The sequence below is a fragment of the Glycine max genome, chromosome 16, assembly GCF_000004515.6.
Source record: "Glycine max cultivar Williams 82 chromosome 16, Glycine_max_v4.0, whole genome shotgun sequence".
NCBI lineage: Eukaryota > Viridiplantae > Streptophyta > Magnoliopsida > Fabales > Fabaceae > Glycine > Glycine max.
Genome location: NC_038252.2, coordinates 34,217,165 through 34,237,533, shown reverse-complemented (window position 1 = coordinate 34,237,533; position 20,369 = coordinate 34,217,165). Strand labels below are relative to the sequence as shown.

The 20,369-nt window shown below is 32.5% G+C and overlaps 3 protein-coding genes across 4 annotated transcripts; 2 read left to right on the top strand and 1 right to left on the bottom strand.

The window, feature by feature from the left end:
- Positions 1-940: 940 nt before the first annotated feature.
- LOC100804800 (probable RNA-binding protein 18) lies at positions 941-4,072 on the bottom strand. The gene is made up of 5 exons (XM_006599491.4): positions 3,957-4,072; positions 3,079-3,142; positions 1,590-1,654; positions 1,363-1,489; positions 941-1,288 (listed from the first exon to the last, which is right to left on the bottom strand). Exons 2-5 carry the CDS (start codon positions 3,079-3,081, stop codon positions 1,013-1,015), a joined length of 471 nt encoding a protein of 156 aa, XP_006599554.1. The 5' UTR covers positions 3,082-3,142; positions 3,957-4,072; the 3' UTR covers positions 941-1,012.
- Positions 4,073-6,946: 2,874 nt separating this feature from the next.
- Positions 6,947-9,896, top strand: LOC100787484 (probable receptor-like protein kinase At5g24010). Its single transcript, XM_041010572.1, has one exon. The coding sequence runs from the start codon at positions 7,198-7,200 to the stop codon at positions 9,694-9,696; it is 2,499 nt and encodes an 832-aa protein (XP_040866506.1). The 5' UTR covers positions 6,947-7,197; the 3' UTR covers positions 9,697-9,896.
- Positions 9,897-15,156: 5,260 nt separating this feature from the next.
- LOC100786944 (deSI-like protein At4g17486) lies at positions 15,157-19,197 on the top strand. 2 transcript variants are annotated; one of them, XM_014769088.3, is made up of 4 exons: positions 15,157-15,644; positions 17,288-17,549; positions 18,534-18,601; positions 18,747-19,197. In XM_014769088.3, the coding sequence occupies exons 1-4, from the start codon at positions 15,510-15,512 to the stop codon at positions 19,017-19,019; spliced, it is 738 nt and encodes a 245-aa protein (XP_014624574.1). In that variant the 5' UTR covers positions 15,157-15,509; the 3' UTR covers positions 19,020-19,197. The 2 variants fall into 2 exon arrangements, with proteins under 2 accessions (XP_014624574.1, XP_040866511.1); XM_041010577.1 differs by having other exon boundaries at positions 15,159-16,674.
- Positions 19,198-20,369: the final 1,172 nt, after the last annotated feature.

Sequence of the window (20,369 nt, the reverse complement as noted above, 5' to 3'; positions counted from 1 at the left end):
ATTTTAAAAAATCAATAAACTTATCTTACATAATAAAGTATTATTAAATAACCGTGTAAAAAAATTATACGGCAGATTGTTACTTTAAACTTAAACGGCTAAAAGATATCCTAAAGAAAATACTAAAAGCTAACTCAATTGGCAATAGCAATGTTCAAGGGAGAAAGGCAACAAACTAACGTTTGCCAATTAAATTGCAATTGAGTTATCCCTTCTCACTTCAACATAAATTTATGAGTTTAATGTAGATGCATACAGACACTATAAAATAGATTTATATTATCATCCCGTCAATCATATTTTACATTTTAAATTATTTTAAGATAATTATTTTAAAAATTAATAAATTTATTATTCATATTGATTTGTAATTAGATAATTATATAAAACTTTTTATTATGTCAACATAACCTTTTTTCTCTAAATTTATTGTCCTGATCTTTTTTCTTTTTTTTAAACTTAATTTAAAAATGAAAAAAATATAGCCTTTCTCTCCTTTAAGACCTCATTCTTAAATATATCTTATTTTTTATTTGCAATTGACATTATTATTAATTATATAAATATTTTCTTTTTTAATGTGAGTTCTTATTTAAAGGGCTTTTAAAGAAAAAAATATCATTTTTTTCTTATTTTCATATTCGTCACAAAACATAAAAGAAAATATTCCAAAATTATTAATAAAAACATCAATTTAAAACGATCTCACACTCAGAATTTTTGAACTCACATAAAATGTTCTGATTCCATTCCATTTAAAATTAATATTCCATCTTAAGGATAAAAAACATACAGAATGTCAAATTAAATTTCAATTTGGAAAATTTCATATGGATAGTATGCCTCCGCAGTAACAATGGCTAATGGCCTAAATTATAAAATAAAATAAAATAAAGGGCTTAACTAAATATGTGAATTCCAATTTAATGGGGACAAACAATTGCAACACATTCAATTTATACGCCATTGAATTATCACTTGATTCTGCATATTATATACTTACAAAATTGACTCAAGAAATATTGTCACTTCGCTTTTGTTTCTTGGACCTAGAACTCTCCTCCTCTAAGGATTTCAATTTGTTTTTTATAGCAGCTATTTTGGCATGTCGACTTGTTTGTCCCATGGCACCACCACCACCAGTGAGATGCATCTTGTGCCCTTCACCAGCTGCTTTTGTAGAGTTATCAGCTGTTTCCAACATGAACTTTTCACCAGCAAGACGAACAAACAATGGCCGGCCGCAAGCTAACCTCCCATGCATCTTCTCCTTGGCTAATTCTGCTTCCTGCATTCTCACTTTAACTATGGAAATCAGAAATTGCTAGAAAGTGATGTAACTAATGTATGCAATCAACTTACCTCTTTTGTGCTGTACTGGATAAAAGCAAAACCACGTGGCTCCCCGCGTTTTGGGCCTCGTGTGTGCCATAAGAAGTCCTCGGAAATTATCTTTCCATAAGGAGAAAACATTTTAAGCAGAGCAGCTCTGGAAATTATTGAAAAGAAAAGAGTAAGTATGTCAGTATGTGCATGAAGCACAAAACAAAAATGAAGTTAACTCTTGGTGAGTAGTTAGCAAGTCTCACTCTGTAATTCTAAGATCAAGGTTACCAATATAGAGTCTACTTTCACCCCTATCATCATTGGGATCCTGCATTCAGCCATACATAAAATAAGTGCTAGAAAACAATGACAAGCAAAACATCAAAATCCAAACGACCAATTTTAGGAACTATCATATAAATATTAATTAAGTGGATTCTAAGGGGGGTGTATTCAATTAAGATATCGATGAATTTTAAAAGACTCTTTTATGATGAAAAAGTTAAGTGATATTCAATTAAGATTTTTAAATAATAAAAATAAGTCTTTTGGTATTTAATCAAGATTATTATGATTTTTTAAAGAGTACAATAAAATCGGTTGGTATTAAATTAAGATTTTTTACAACTCATAAAAAGTCTTTTAGTATTCAAAAGTATATAAATTTTAATGAATTGTTTTTTATAATAGATTTTGATGGATTTTAATTGACTTTTGAATACAAAATACTCATCAAACAATCTCATCTAAACTCTTGAAATTTTGTTAGACTCTTTCTTTCTTTTGATATCAAACTTTACTTTCTTATATTAATATAAAATTACTCGAGACATAGCCAAAATATGTCCTCACAATTCAATCTGTAGATGCATGTGCTCATGGTTTGGGAATTCAAGTCTTCCCATGCAAAACATTAACATCAATGGCTTTTTTTGGTAGGCAATATCAGATACCAATACCATTTTTTTACACCATGACAAAGAGGCCCTGAGTTATAGAAAGGAAAATAACCCGAGGGAATTCGTTTTCCAGCATAACTCAAGCCTATCCCATAATGAAAACCTTTGGCCACCAAAACTTCAAATGAAACAACTAGCCCATATATTTAAATCTTTCTACACAGCATCTTTAACAAGCTCACAACAACACAAGACCAGACAATATATAATCAAAGTTTCTTTCCACTGTAATTTTGAATATTTTCTAAAAATTGATGGAATTCTTTAAAATCTTGAAAATTCATAAAATTCTTTCAAATCTTATGAATTCATGTTATAAATCCATTAAAATCCAAACTATAAAATCTCAATCACAAAAGTCTTTTAAAAAAAATCTTAAAAGTCATTACGTTTCTATAAAGTCTTTAAAATCCACAAGATTTTTTTATTCTAAAAAAGTCTTTTAAAATCCTAATTCAATAAACCGCCCTAAGAATTCAATATTTGAATTTATTCCTGAATGTGGGATGGGATGTGCTCTTTTGCTGCTGTATTTTAAGGAGGATATCTTTAGTCCCTTTTGTAATACTTTTTTCCAGTTAAATAGATTTTCTTCTTTTATCTACATACTTACATCTTATTTAATTTCCCTTGCACACACACAAAAAAAAAATACATGTGATGCTTCGACAAGGAAAATCATATTGACAAATCGAGAACAATGCAAAACCTTGCCCCCTCAGACAAGCAATTATAACATGAGACATTTCTCCCTCAGACAGAATATAATTAAGTGATTAGACATTGAACATACCATGACAGCAAAGAATACAAGTGAAGGTTCAACCAAAACTCTGAATCATAGAATGTACATCACCCTGCACATGAACAATCCACCATAACATTAAGTTTAAACATTGTACTCAAAACAGCATGTTCTGACATATCATTGACATTATCAACTAATATGGGGTTACTTAGATCTAGTTCACTGAATGCAATTCCATGCTGTACAATCATGAATCATCACTTAGTCAACATAAGAGGCAATACTTTGCAGTGCAGTTACAAATTTGAAATTGAGTTTTAATTTTTATATATTGTCTGTGTAAAGATTTTTTACCCAAATTATCTCATAATATTTGACCAATTTACCACATCATCTTATTTATTAATATGACCCAGTGATAAGATATATTTCTATTAGATGCCAGTAGTGTATATAAATTAAACTCTTTGAAATAACAAGACTGAAAGAGGCAATAAGATAAACAACTCCCAAGTTTTATTAAATAACAACTTGCCACACCCTACACTTTTGAAATTACCCAGGTGCACATAATTTCAGTGGCATTTTCATCTAGCCAAAGGCGAAAAATGAATAATTTTTAACGGAATTCATCCATGCTACAAAAGCAAATTTGCAATTTTGCCAAATGGTTTCAAGAGCAAAATTATAGTCTAAATAAAAAAATTAAAAAAAAGGAAAAAGCAAAACCTTGAAAAATCCTCATTTGAATTACACAGGATGACTAACTACCCGATAAATCCACCAATTAATTTCTGTATCCAGCAATTAACAATCCATTTCATTATCCCCAAATTACACATCTAATGTACCTTTTTCCCCCTAACTTGTAGGTGCTAAAGGAATATTATGAAAGTAAAATACGAAGAAAGGGAGAGAGTTACCGTTTTATAAAAAATGGGGGTTTCGATTGTGGTAAATAGAATGAAAGCAACGAATTAGGGTTTTACTCTCTCTCTCTCTCTCTCTCTCTAAGGTGAAGAAGAAGAAACGAACAAGGTCGTGTTGCTTCACCATTCCACAGAACTGGGCTTGATGAAATGGGCTCAGGCCCATAATCCAATGTCCATTTCGTATTGTGCTTCACAATTTATTTATTTATTTCTACATGATTTTGTCTTAAAATTGATTATTAAGTTGAAAATTCCTATTTAAAATTAATTACAATTTACAAGATCACCATACCAATGTTTATCTAAATATAATGAAGTTTAAGATAAGTCATTTCTTAAATAATTTATGAAAATAGTTATAAGTTGATTTTTTTTAAAGCTAGTTATGATTTAATTTCAAATTATATTTTGAGTATTTTGGAATTAAAAATTACTTATTCAACTATTCAAAAAAAATTCTATTTAACCAAAATAGTTATAAGTTGATTTTTTTTAAAGCTAGTTATGATTTAATTTCAAATTATATTTTGAGTATTTTGGAATTAAAAATTACTTATTCAACTATTCAAAAAAAAAAATTCTATTTAACCATTATGTAATAAAGTTAGGTCACTTAATCTCTCTTGACATACTAATGATTTATTGATCTTAGGTGAATTCGAAAAAATTACGAGATTTTGGAACATTGTTAATTTGATTTAATGGATCATTTAGATTGGATAAAACAATAAAATTAATATTTTCAATATGAAAGCAAGAAAATAGAAGTTTTTGCCTCTTAAGATCCTATATAACACTATAGCTTACAATTAAATTCTTAGATATTTATCAATTATTATATACGGCTTCAAAAAATCAATTATTCTGTACAATATAAATGAATGTACCATTGCACATTTAATGAGTGTACATTTGCACATGCATGTTTTTATGCACATAAGGAGTAATTCTTAGCTGTGCTTTCGTCATGCATATGTCATTATACTCAAGTAGAAGCTACATAAGTTTATAATTGGGGATTGCTTTAAGCTTACTTTCCTAATTCAATAAAATTCTTGACTTCTATTTTCAAAATTTTGTTATATTATTTGGTTTAATATAATATATATTTATTTTTATTTAAAATGACACGGCCTCTACATCGCTATAGAAATACATTTTATGAATTAAGAGTACTAATAAATATTATATTAAGATTTAATTTCATTAAACATGTTATTAACTAACTTGTATGTTAATGTAATAGTGAAACGTCACACTAGCACACGTAGAAAAATATTTTATTTAATAAGAGCATTTATGTTTTATTTTTTTATGTATAAAATTTTCTTATATCAGTAAAATTAGTTATTGATTTAGTGATTGATTGAAAACACTCACAATCGCTAACTCAAGATAAAAGAAAATCATGTTATCAATTTTTATTATTATTTAATTAATCTTAAATTTTTTGGTGAATAAAAAAATTATGATAAAATATTTTAGATTATCTTATATAATCTCATGGATTTAAGAATAAAATAGCATGGATAAACATATTTAATGAAATTAAATCTTGATTGAATGCTTCATAATATCTATTTCTATGGTGATGGATATATGTTATGAAAAGGTAGATTGTATCATATTAAATAATAGACAGATATACGTCACACTAAATGAACTAAAATAACAAATTTATGAAAAGAATAGTTGGGAATTTTATTGAATTAGAAAAAGTAATATTAACTTATGCAGTGTGATGCATTTTTCCCCCCACTAAAATTTGTGAACAGTAGTGGAAGGAAGCCAAACCCCCATTACTTGAAATCAAAATTTCTATTAACTTTCTTTTCAACCAATTAAAGATGCCAACCAAACAAGACTCTGGGCCATTAATGATTGCTAAATAGACTAGAAGCAAATAAGCCCACCATACAACTTTCTGTCAATAAAGGTAATTGAATGAACATTCAGTACTATTACAGTGTGCTATTTATCCTTCTTGTAAAGCACTTTTAGCTTTCTAATTGATCGTTCACACTCAAATTGTTCCTACAATATGCCATCTGGAAGGTGATTACTATCCACACCGTCTGTTTGGAAATTAATAGTATTTACTTCCCATAAAATGTAATTAAACTCAAGAAGCAGCACATATTTTTTTTCCCATCTAAATTGTTTACATTTTAGCATATGGTAGCATGTCATCTGATAAAAAAATGGTAGCACGTCAGCGAAATTACACTTTAGAACTTCATGATTGTGTTATAAAAGTATTAAGTTTTATATTTGATTTACTTTATTTTCATTTCTCTTCTTAAAAACGTCAATTTTAAAAAAATAACATTTTTTAATAAACAAAAGCTTGAAAACAGAGTCTTTATAATTTTTTTTTTACTTTAATATAAAAGAAAGGGTTGAAAAATTAACAAAACATCGTTAACTACAAGTTTGTTTATATATATATATATAATATAATATAATATGGTGCAAAAGAGGATAAACTTATGATCTTATCAATCTACTAAATTTTTTACCACTAAACCAACCTATATAGGATTACCATTAACTTCAAGTGTATGCGTCTAATATATACTTTTTTGGCTTAAATATACATTTTTAAATCACACGTACCATTTATTTACTAACATTTCACTTATCTTTCTCCCAATTACTAAATTTTCCGGACTCTCATTTAAGACAAGATAATTACTACTTTACTATCCAATTTTTTTTATTAAACTATTAAAATCCTTCCCCTCCCCAAACAATTGAACAATATTTTAAGTATAACCATCCTTCCAATTCCAAAGGCGCACAAGTATCCAAATAAAAATTGGATTTTAGTTTGACAAAAACAAATGATCTCAGCATTTTTAATTACAAATAAACTATGTAATCGTTTCTTTGTTTCACACTTTCTCTTATATTTTATTACTTCATAAAGGACCTGCTAAATCTAAGGACCAGAAACCGAACCAAACAGAATCTAGTACAGTTGGTTTAGTCCAGCATCCAGTAAGAGAAGATACATTTTGTGTGAAGCATCCAAAAATGTTGCTTTTTAAACATAACCATTAAGAAAATGAATAGTTGTGGCAACCCTTTGACTTGATGAGTGACCAAAATTGATGTACATTAATTATCTGTCTCTTCTTTCTTTTTAAAGTCTTCACTGCAAATTTTTTCCCAGCTTCCAGTTCTTCCATGTGAGCTTCAAACTCCTCAAAGACCATATATTCCATCTTCCATGGAGACTCAAAAGCTAATTATACATTTCATTCTTCTTCTTCTTTTCATTTCTTGTTCATCCTCTTTCACTCCCATAGATAACTACCTTCTTAGCTGTGGATCACAGAACAATGCTTCCCTCTTCAACCGCATCTTCGTCAGTGATTCCACCAGCCATGGCTCAATTTTTCTCTCTGCTGACAAATCCATTTCCCTCACCTACCAAGACCCTCCTCCAAATTTGCCTACTTTGTACCACACTGCAAGAGTTTTCCCCATCACTGGGAGCTACAGGTTCAACATGAGGATAAATGGTACCCACTTGGTTCGTTTTCATTTTTCACCTTTTAAGGCTCAAGGATTTGATCTAAAATCTGCCAACTTTAGTGTCTTGGTTGATGGTAATTTGGTGCTGAGAAATTTCAAGCCAATTAATGGTGCACTGCTTAAGGAGTTTATTTTGAAGATAGAGTCAAATTTGCTTGAAATTTTATTTAGACCTGAAGGTAATTCAGGTTTTGGCTTTGTGAATGCTGTAGAGGTGTTTACTGCTCCTGCTGATTTTGTCATAGATTATGGAGCTAGGTTGGTTGGTCCTTCTGGTGTGGTAGAGTACAAGAACCTTTCATCTCAGGTTTTGGAAACTGTGCATAGGATTAATGTTGGGGGTGTGAAAGTAACTCCTTTTAATGACACCCTTTGGAGGACTTGGATTCCTGATGAGGAATTTCTGGTTCTTAAGGATGCTGCTAAGCGTGTGGGGAGCACTCACACACTAAATTACCAGAAGGGAGGCGCGACTCGAGAGATCGCTCCGGATAATGTTTATATGACTGCTCAGGAAATGAATAAGGATCACTCCATTATTGCTTCACAGTTCAACATAACCTGGGATTTTCCAGTGGCTCCAGGTGGTGTTCGGCACTTGGTTCGGCTGCATTTCTGTGATATTGTTAGTCCTGCTCTTAATTTGCTCTACTTTGATGTGTATATCAATGGGTATTATGCTTACAAGGATCTTGATTTGTCATCCCTTACTGTCCATGTGCTTGCATCTCCGTTCTATGTGGATTTTGTTGTAGATTCCAATGAATTGGGTGTTATTCAAATAAGTGTTGGCCCTTCTGAACTGAGTAGTTCTGCAAGGATGAATGCCATTTTGAATGGTGTAGAGATAATGAAGCTAGTGAATGTTGTGGACTCACATGTTGTTCCAAGGAAGAAGAGGTTGTGGGTGTTGGTGAGTTCAATTGTTGGAGGAATTGTTGTTTTGCTTTTTGTTATAGCTGCTTTGCTGCTTTCTCTCAAATGCAGGAAGAAGAAGAAAACGCCAAGACAAAGAACAATGGAAAGTGTAGGATGGACGCCTTTACGCGTGTACGGAGGGAGTTCACTTAGTAGAATGTCTGAAGGGACAGCTTTTCCCTCTCCTGGTTCTTATGGTTATTTTGGCTTGACAATCCCTTTTGCCGATATACAATCAGCAACAAACAATTTTGATAGAAGTCTAATTATAGGGTCTGGTGGGTTTGGTATGGTTTACAAAGGGGTGCTCAAAGACAACGTGAAGGTTGCAGTCAAGAGAGGCATGCCTGGATCCAGACAAGGGCTTCCAGAATTCCAGACCGAAATAACAATCTTTTCCAAAATTCGCCATCGCCATCTTGTTTCACTAGTTGGATATTGTGAAGAAAACTCAGAAATGATACTTGTCTATGAGTATGTGGAAAAAGGTCCACTCAAAAAGCATCTATATGGCTCAGCAGGACATGCACCTTTGTCTTGGAAGCAGCGGCTTGAGATATGCATTGGTGCAGCTAGAGGTCTCCACTATCTACACACTGGTTTCGTGCAAGGAATCATCCACCGTGACATTAAATCAACCAATATTTTGCTTGATGAAAACTATGTGGCCAAGGTTGCAGATTTTGGTCTTTCAAGATCTGGACCTTGTCTCAATGAAACCCATGTGAGCACTGGTGTGAAAGGTAGTTTTGGTTATCTTGATCCGGAGTATTTTCGAAGGCAGCAGCTTACAGATAAGTCAGATGTTTACTCATTTGGGGTGGTGCTTTTTGAGGTTCTTTGTGCCAGACCTGCTGTTGATCCACAACTTGATAGGGAACAGGTGAACTTAGCCGAATGGGGGCTTGAATGGCAGAAAAAGGGCATGCTGGAGCATATTATTGATCCCTATCTTGTTGGGAAGATAAAGCAAAGCTCTTTGAAGAAGTTTGGTGAAACAGCAGAAAAATGTCTGGCTGAATATGGTGTTGATAGGCCAACAATGGGTGCTGTATTGTGGAATTTGGAATATGCACTTCAGCTCCAAGAAAGTGAACAAGAAGGGGAGTCATATGATGATAGCAGTGCTCGGGAAACAGTGAATGTGACAACTACAATAATTCCTGGGAGTCCTTCTAGTAACGTAATAAGAGAGGGAGATAATGGTAATGGTTATTCAGACATAAGTGCTACCGAAGTTTTTTCTCAACTAATGAACAGTGAAGGCAGATAGAGATAGAAATATCCTGCAAATAGAGGCTATTCTTGCTGATGTATAAAAAGTTTCACATGGAAATAAAGGTATCAATCTTTACCTGTGCTTTGATAGTTATTTTCTTTATAATTTTTCTTTTGTTAAAGAAAATTGAACCAAAACCAATATTAACATTTACATATGGAAGGCAGTAATAGGCAAGGCTCATTTATAGTTTCTTACGGATGTTTGTATAATCTTTATTTTCATGATGTCTGACATTGGAGAGATGCAAATATTTATCATAGTATAACCTTATCCGTTTATGCTATGTTACCGCTCTGTATTTATCGAGAGAAGAATTGGTATAAGTTGCAAACTTTATAAGTTTGGTTCTATCATTAATTTCTATTTCTTACGTTTCTGCTTCAGTTGAAAGACCAAGTCTGTCTTCATGATATTGCATGAAGTAAAATAGTTCTCATAATAAATTTTTTTAAATTTTCTGTTATTTACTTGTTTTGGCCTGTTATGAATTCATTTGAGAAAATAATATGAACCATGATCTTCATCTATGGCTTTCACCATTGTGAGGTATGGGAAGGGATAGGTAGGCAATCTTGTCCCCATGAATGACAATGACAGCTTCCACAAGTAAAACCACAGATTGCCACGTCACAAGGCTGCAACTCTTTACCAAAGTCGCAGCTCATTGATAAACTAATGTCATATAACAATATGTAATACTATAATAGCTTTTTTTTAAATGTTTTCATGAGCAGCAAAGATGACTACTGTAGAAGATAGGTTAAATACTAGATACTAAATTTCTTTATTTACCTAATTCTCAAACCTATAATTTTCTACCATATAGGACATGCTAAATTCTTGAACTATTGCTATGGATAAACTCTTATTAACTGGTCCTTTTTAGTTAAAATGCATGCATTTGTATTAAGAGATTGTGATAAGCAAGAAAAAGACTCCCAAGTTGCAAATAATGCATTGGAGGATGATCAATAAATATACATTTCCAAGATCCAAGTTTGATGGATGACCTGAACTTGGTTCAAAGGAATCACTGGCCTGCATTACTTGCATTTTTTTAAGCTGATACCTGCCATAAATAATGAGAAATACTGTACCATTAGCCTAGGCACCATGGTTAGCTATCTCACCGTCCAACTTGCTTGATCAAATAGAAGCTTCTCCAGTGAAGATTTTTTTATCCTCTGATCAGGAGAATGCAAGAACATGAATGGTTTTTATATCTAACACACTCCCTCATGCGGTAGGACTTTGAGCTTGAAGCAGATACAATGCACAGATCCACCTAGTGTTGAAATTTAATTTTTATTTAGAAAAATGAGGGTAGCAAAGATCAATCTCTAAACCACCTGATCATATGCAGACTCTGAAATCATGTTATGAACTAATAACCCCAAAAGTTTAAGCTATTGAGTAGAAGCACTGAAATAGTTTTAAGAGTTTACTTTGCACTTTTACACAGACATTCAATAGGAATTCACTCATGTCCTATTAATTATAGGATAATGCGGCAATAGGGTGAATTCCTATTAGATATCTGTGTAAGGAAATTTTATTTCGGAAGTACGAATAAACTTATCTAATATAGAAACCCAATCTTGTGTTTTCGGATGAGTTATATCATAACTCAAGTAAGTTATTTGCTAAGAGATTTTGTAGGTTCTTCGGATCCGTCTCTTTCAAGACTATGCCAGGAATTTACACTTTGAAGCAGCTAACTGCATATACATTTCACGTGCTTTTGTGTCATTTCTTATTATTTTTTCCAAATATTTCTGAAGCAAGAACATATGAGAAGATCATTTACCATCTGTGAGCATGTTCACGTTTGTCTTGTCAATCGAACTCATTCAACAACCGCCTATAATATTTCTTTAGAAGAATATGTAAAAATTCCTTTTCAGCTGGTAAAAGGGTCAAAGAATACTTATTCAATTCTAGATTTTCTTGAAGTGATTGGCCTGCCCCATTTTTGCTCACTCCACTACTTAACAGAAAGAGAAGGCTCCTTTCAGATAAGATTGGAATTGAATAATGCATAGCAGAATTTACATAAACACGCACACAAATTACTATTACCCCGCAATCATAGGTCCAAGACCAACCTCTTAAAATATAAGATTCCTAATCAAGTAGGACCACATACATGAACAAAATGGGGATACTTAGGTAAGGTTGGTTTCCACCATTTTGCCTTTGCAACCCCTTTAAGAGGTTATTCTATGCATGGATTTCTAAGCTCTCAGTCAAAAAGGCTAATAAACTGCGCACAATCCTGCTAATTTTCGCATTGTGTGGGGGCAATAATAGTTTGTCCTCCGCTCCTCTTTCTGAGCTTCACAATATCAAACAAAAAACTTGTGAATGCTGTGGTCCACTTGTCTATTGAGACACTCTTCTCTATGCTCCCTACTGCTTCTTAGAGCAATAAATTTATTTGTCTGGTGGAACTCGTGTTTTTCTAAACATGCAAGTTAGACATTGTGGCTATGATAAAAAGACATAATCGCAGGCGGGCACATCACTGGAAGTCGTTGAAGAAAAAGTCATTTGTGTGATGTCTAAGCATGAGTTTGGTTACATTAGCCTGTTTGGTTTCACGTTTTGGATGTGATTTTTTTTTATATATTTCAAAATAGTGATTTTCAGTAGCTTTAACATTTTATGACATGTTTATATTTACCTTGCATTTATGTTGAGTGTAAAAGCTTGAGCACACACCTAAACGTGTTTTCTCTATTCGCAACATCTTTCCAAACATGGTAATAGGTTTGGGTGCACATCCAACCCATTATAGATGTGTATGCTACATGACTTCCCGAAGCTATTTGGGAAAAAAGATAATTCATTTATAAAGTTTAATTAAAATAAGTGGTTAAATCATATGTATCAACTACTAATACTTCAATAAAATTTGATGTTCTTGTTGGACAATATTGCTAAATGGGTCTTAGAAAACACATGAAATGTGTTAGACACATTGGTTCCAAAGATAAAAATCTTCAATTGAGAAAATGAGCTAAAAAGTAAGATGATCAAATTGAGATTATGAGAATGCTGACAGATTTCTCTAACACAATTGTATATTTTAGTTCCAGAAGAGCTAAGGTATTTGGAATTAGTGAAAATAAAGAGATCTCATATTTTGTTGTGAATGTAATATGATGAAACCGAAAAAGTCAATGTTGACAATGTATTTACATATAATATAGCGTTAAATGTAATAAATGATAATGATGACGAGGATCAAGAGTAAGTCTATAAAGGATTATAGACAAAGAAATGATTGACCAAAATAGAAAGACTCAAATGAGAAAATATTAGACTCACTTCCCAAAGCGAATAATTTTTGAACCTGTAGTCTATACACCTGAAGATGTAAAACACAACTATGTTTTTGGACATGAAGTCTATTCACCTGAAAATGAAAAACTAGTTCTTTGGACATGTAGTCTATATACTTGAAGACATAAAACTAGTTAGGTTTTTGGACTTGCAATCCATATATTTGAAGATGTAAAATATATTACATTTTTTGGATTCCTGGTTATTCACTTGAAGATGCTAAACCGGTTGGATTCAATAAATTTTTGTGCAAAAAGAAATGAGAACGGTGAAATTGAGAACATGACTTTGACATTAATTTTGAAGATACATATGCACCTGTAATGGATGTGAGTACTTTTCATACTTAATCACTCTAGTAGTACATGAATAACTTAATTTACATATAATGGATGTTGTTACAACTTACTTATATTGGTTATATGACTCTTTTGATAATGACATTTGCATGAAATTCTGTGAAGGATATAATTTGCCTAATAATGCATATTCTCTAGAAGAATACTCTCTATGGACTAAAGCAATCAAGTCGTATGAGGTATAATTGACTTAGTGAGTACTTGCTATGTATTTTTATGAAAATAACTTTTTCATAATTGTTATTTATGTAGGGCACATAAATATTATTGAAAATCTTGAAGAGCTTCCAAAAACTAAAGATTGATTAAAGAAATAATTTGAGATGAATGACCTAGGAAACACAAAATTCTGTTTGGGAAATTGAATATTTAAAGAATATAATTTTCATGTCCTAAAAAGCTTATACAACAAAGGTTCTTAAAAGGTTTTATATGAGAAATCACATTTGTTGTACATTCCAATGATTGAAGGTCTCTAAATGTGAACTGAGATTCTTCTAGATTTTAAGAAAATGATGAAGAAGTATTTGGTCTTGAAGTATCATGTTTTATTGTTGTTGAAATACTAATGTATCTTATTATGCATACACGACCTGATATATCATTTCTCATTAATTTGCTAGCAAAATATAATTCTTCACCAATACAAAGACATTTAAGCATGTAGATTGCTATTTTAGAGGTTATGTATTAGATCCTTATAATGATACATCATAAGTTTACATGAAGTGATACAACAATTCCATGACAATATGTGAAATAAGCCAAAATAGACACATAAGTTAATTATGCATAAATTTTAGCTCAACATGAGAAAAAATGATATCGATGATCACATATAAAGATAATGTTACATGTACTGTTCAATTGAAATAAGGATACATCAAAGGAGATACAACAAAATATATTTTACCAAAGTTCTTCTACATCCATGGTTTCTAAAAAAATGATGATATAAACGTTCAACAAATTTGTTAACGTGAGAATCTAGAAGATTTATTTACAAAGTCATTACTAAGGAAGACTTTTGAGTAACTACCTCACTAGATTGAAATTCGTTGTCTTAAAGATGATTGTTTACATTAGGGGAAGAAATAAATATAGCCTACACTTTTTTTTTCTTTCACCCTGGTTTTATCTCATTGAATTTTTCTAACAAGAATTTTAATGAGACAAAAGATTACGTATTCAAGAATGATATATTCTTTTTCCTTCACTATATTTTTATCTCATAGAATTTTTTTTAGTAAGATTTTAAGAAGGCACATTCTTAAATAATAAACATTTAAAAAGAAAATTATAAATAATTTATTTATGATTGTCCATGTCTTTTATTATCTTTTATAATCTTTTCTTATTTATATTTACTTTTTTACCTATAAATAAAGTACCCCTATTAAAAAAACATATACATAAATTTCTAAACTCTTATATCCTCTTCTTATTTGTTTTTCTTTTTCAAGTTATATCTTATTTAACAATTCAAAATTTATAATCAGAAAAAACAGAGGACTATCCTGTCATTGCAACTGGATAGCAGCCTGTCTTGTGACCGTTAATAATGAGCATGCGGAGCCCACATTTTCTAACTCCCACTTATCATTAGCCTAACAGGGTCTGAATAGTGGCAACCAGCTGTAAAGACAAGCATTTCTTGTAGTTTTCACAACTTGTGAGGGGCAAAAAAGTCTTTTGATAATCCATTTTTTCTTTTCTTTTCCGTTCTTTTCAATTTTTTCTTTTCTCAGCTTTGGTCTCTTTCTTACATACGCACATGACACAACACTCTCTCTCTCCTTGTTATGTTCCCTCCTCCTAGAATATAAATTCACGAGAGAAACACGAAAATCTTTCGATTCCGGCGAGAAAAAAACTTGGACGGTGAAATTGGAAGGTTTTCCGGGATCCCAAGGCCGAATCTTGGTTCAATTTACGAAAAGAGAAGAGAGAGGAACAACAACACCCGTTGTTGAATCTTCAAGCTGAATCAAATCATATAGAGAGAGAAAGAGAGAGACCCGGATAGGAAAATAGCGTTTAGAGAGAGAAAGGTGAAGTGAGGTTGTTTAAAGTTTGGGTCTTGGTGGGTGAAAGGGAAAGATGACGGATGTGGTACTGCATATATACGATGTGACGAATAGTGGATCCGAGAAAACCAACAACACCATTGTTCAGATCAACAAGATCTTCAAGGATGGGATTGGTCTTGGTGGCATTTTCCACAGCGCCGTGCAGGTCTTGTTCCTCTCTTAAAACTTTGTAGAAATCAATGTTTCTTGTTTGTTGTTGTTTGAGGATTGACACGGTTTATTGGATCTGGTTTTTCTTCCTGTTTTGTGGGGCACTTGATTGGGGGAGTGTAATTGTCCAATGTGTGACTCTACTGTTATATTTAGAGTTTCATTTATTTTACCTTGGTAATTTAGGGTTTTGATCTTTGTTTGGGTGTTGTTTGCATGAAGCGGTGTAATTGATTTTTACCTTGGTGTCTAAGTGATTGTTAGTTATGATGTGAGTTTCAGTTTTTCTGGTATATGTGTAGCTATAAATGTTCATTCATTATTTAGCATGTATGAATTACATGTATGCTGTTGGATTGGGAAGATGGTGAATTGTATGTCAGAGATTTACTAGATGCTGCTTCTAGTTGTTTCTATCTTTATTGAATGAAGTGGGGGTACCTTGGGTAATTATGCAAGAGAAGTGTTTGGGGTGGTTTTTAGGTCCTGTGGAGTGTGTGGTTGTAACTGGCCAACTGCTGTGGTGTGAAAAGTGATCATACTGAAATGAAGAGAGAAATTTGAGATATGGGCACTGGCTAGTAGAGTTTATTTATGATATGGCTGCAACTGACATGATTGGGTATGTGTTTCTGGGAAAAATTAGAATGGAAATCTTTAGTATCATTTGTTGACAATGAATTGACAGGCCTATCTACACCCAGAAAATTTAGGATTTGGCCTATCTACACCCAGAAAATTTAGGATTTGTTCCAGCGTTGAATTACGCTATTCTTCTCTGACTCGGTATGTGCTAGTCATTTGTTATGGCTGGCTTGATCCGGTCATGTGAAATCTTAATTCAGTTATTATGTAGTTTAATAGAAGTCAAATTGCATTACTCTCTGTCTTGCTTGTAAAGATGAATTGTTTGACCTAGAATACTCAAGAGGAATTTAGGACTTCGGAGGAGGTATGAACACATTTATTAGGCATGATTAATGCTCAAAGCAAGGGGACATGTGACAGGAGTAGTTACATATCAGGTTAGTATGCCTTGAAACGATAAATACTGTCTGACATTTTTCTATGAGCATAATTTTGTAAAATAAAACTCGAAGTTATTCTTAGACTTTTAATCTTCTTTATTCTGAGAAGCACAATAAACTAAGAGTGGTGTGAACCTTTGTTTCTGTGACTTGTACCCTTCTTAATTTGGGAATTTTGAATGGCAATTTTAACTCATTTACTTGAAGTACTAAGTGTAGGAAACTTTAAAAATGTGACTCTTTTCATTGTTTATCTGATTATATGTTAATTTGCCACTCCCAGACTCAGATGGCAGAAGGAACTTATCTTTTATTTTTACTGACTTCTGCTTGGTAAATATGCTGATGAAGTCCGTTTGTTTATTTATTTTTTCTCAAACGAAGGAAAAGTGAAGTATCAACATTTGCAGCTTCATTGATATTGTGGTCCTGCTTAAATAGAAACTGTTGCCTTCATAATATTACTTGTTTGTTGTTTATCTGGTCATATTGTATGCTTGCATATTTTGGGTCATTTTTTTTTCTATGACCCACTTCTGCTTCCTTGACATATGGTAGGCCTTCTGTTTTTTCTCGTGCTGACATATTCAAGATTGTTCTGCTGTGACAGGTTTTTGGAGATGATGAATGGTCATTTGGGTTCTGTGAGCAAGGTACTGGGGTTTTTAGTTGCCCTTCTGGAAAGAATCCAATGTATACATATCGTGAATCCATTGTTTTAGGGAAAACAAACTGTTCCATTTTCAAGGTAAATCAAATACTAAGAGAACTCAGTAGAGAGTGGCCAGGGAGTTCATATGATCTGCTGTCCAAAAACTGCAATCACTTTTGTGATGAATTCTGTGAAAGGCTTGGTGTACCAAAACTTCCAGGTAAACATGTAACTATGTTACTATAATGTTGCTTTTATGATGTTCATTGTTATTTTTTTGCTCGATGATGGCCTAGCGGTATATAGGGATGTATCATGTAAATTCTATGGTATGGGTAAGGCCCCAGGAGTTGGTTAGTCTTAGTCCAATCAAACTCAGTCATGTCATGGGCCTTTGGTTTGTAAGTCATATAGCAGAAGAAATAGAAGGGGGCAGGGGCAGGGGAGTGAAATGGGATGTAGAAGTGGAAATTAGAGATCCCATATGTATCTCTATAATATGAATTAGGAAGACAGGTAGTGGAGAGATGGGAGTTAGTTCTTGTGCTTTTCTATAAGTAGTGTGGAGTTGGACTTAGCTCTGTGGGTATTGCGGAATTCACCTCTGTAATACATAGTTCTTTCTGAATACAGTTTTTTCCATCTTTTACTGATTTCGGACAGCATGCTAGATTTTACCTGTAAAGTTTCTCTGTTTGAGATGTTGTTTCTCCCAGTCAACTAGATACTTATCTTTGACGAAACCCAATTCCAGTTAGATAGTTATATGTTCATTATCATACTGTAACCCAAGTTCCATTCTATTGGTTTTCTTACTAATTTTATATGGTAGAAAAAGAACGTATCTATTTAGATCAATATGCATTTTATTTTAAGAAAAAGAAATATTGTTGGCTTGGACTGCAAGTGTCATTTGAATATAGGGAGAGGAAGTTGTGAAATGATATAGTCAAGGCAATTAATGTTATAGGGCAGGGGGATAGATATGCTTATACACGAAGAATGAACTTGGTAGTTTCAGTAGTACTTGCACTCAATGTAATTGGGCTTTAGGGTAGATAAGATAATTTGCCTCTTCTCATTTTAAATTTATATGCTAACTTGCTTAGTGAAGGAGGTTAAAGCATTGATCCATCTTGTAAATTATTGTTTCTGTACAGTACTTTTTTGCTTCCACTGTATATTCTTACGGCTTCCATGACAGGCTGGGTGAATAGGTTTGCCAATGCTGGTGATACTGCCATGGAAGTGGCTGGAAATACAGCATTACGGGTAAGAATCAATTATAGAATTATCTCACCACAACCTGGCCGTTCTTGTACTTTTGGCTTGAACGCTTAAATTATGTAGTTATTAGTATTGCCATATTTTGAGAAACTCTATGATTGCACTGATGATCATACCCTGGTCACTGCAGTTCCGGCAAGCTAAAACTGAGATTGTATCAGCAAGCAAAGTAGCATACCGGTTCCTCTTAGGAGTTACCAATAATGTTACTAATAATGTTAAAAATGGTCCAGAGTCCCCTGACAATTCAAACAGAGGAGGGTCCCCTAGACTTCAAGCATCTTGGTTGAAAAATATTGTTACTAATGGTGCAAAACCGTCTACTAGTTCAGAAGCTGAGAATCAGAACGGAGTTATGCCTCTACCGCCAACACGAGATGACAAGGCATTGCTACATAGTTAATCTTCACATGATAGTTGAGGGATCTTTGTCAAATCTTAGTCATGCTGTGTATTGTAATTTTAAGTCACAAAAAGTATAACGGAATTTTACATGCTATTCATTTGTGTATCAAATGTATAATTTTTCGTTTGTTCAACTCAAATCTTATTGGTGCCTCGTGAGACTATGTTCTTTGAAAGGTAATTGTACTGTTTTTCTCTTTTCTTGTCTGAATCTGACTTGATCAAACTAGATTCACCCAATGGTTCGAGTAGGAGTATGATTTGTCTCAGTCCACTAACCTGTCACAATTCCACATTTTGATGAGTTTCAATTTTTAAAGTGGATTTGATGTATTTTGAAGAGCAGATTGTGTTATACTTCATATCATTCTAGTATGGTTTGAAGGAACAGAATTTCATCAAAACAATATTCACAAATAATATGCTTGTTTTTCAGCAAAATTAAGGCTTATGGTATTGCGATCAAACATACAAATGGCACAAATTGTAATGCGGCATATTTTTAAGATGATGTAGACAACCCTTGAGGTAGTGCTCACTGCTGAGTAATGTATGTTCATTTTTAGTTGTCCTTACTGTGATGCTGGTTTCATTTTTTACGATCTTGCTAACTTTTTTTTTATTCTCAGCAGTCTTAGAATTATTATTTCGCATAATAATAATAATAATAATAAATTCAATTGGGTCGAGTTTAATATGTAAATTTTATTATAATAAATAATTATTAAAAATTATAAAAATATTTATATTATATAATTAAAGTAAATATATATCAAATGACCTCAATAAATTTTAATAACTTTATCTGTCAAAGAACATTAAATATGAGCTCCAGTATAAGGTTTTAAATTTGGTGGCTGGTCCGGTGGACTAAAATTGAATTAGAAAATTTTCAGGGAGCTATGGAGAAAATTCCCTGTAAAATAAAGGTGCATATCAATGAGAAAAGGTTCATTTCTTTGAAGTTGATGATATTTTTTATATTGGAAATCAGAAGAAAAAAAAAATCCATTAACAGTGCACCCCTTCCCATTAAGAGCAGCAAAATGAGCCACTTAAGTAAAACTGCATAAATTAAGCAAAATCTTACCAGGTAAAAATTGCTACGCATATCTTGGGTTCACATAGATGAAACTACATTCAGCATGACCATTCCATATAATCCGTTATCAACAAAATTTTCAGCTACACAATACACAACCAGTGGTGAAACTGTAAAAGTCACCTGAGTAAGAGTTTTACCATGATAGCTGGATGCCAAATAAGATTTCAGAAGGCAGTTATGAGAAGCAACTTCTAGCATTGACATAAAATACTGAGAATTTCCAAATCTAAAATCTCAGTGCAG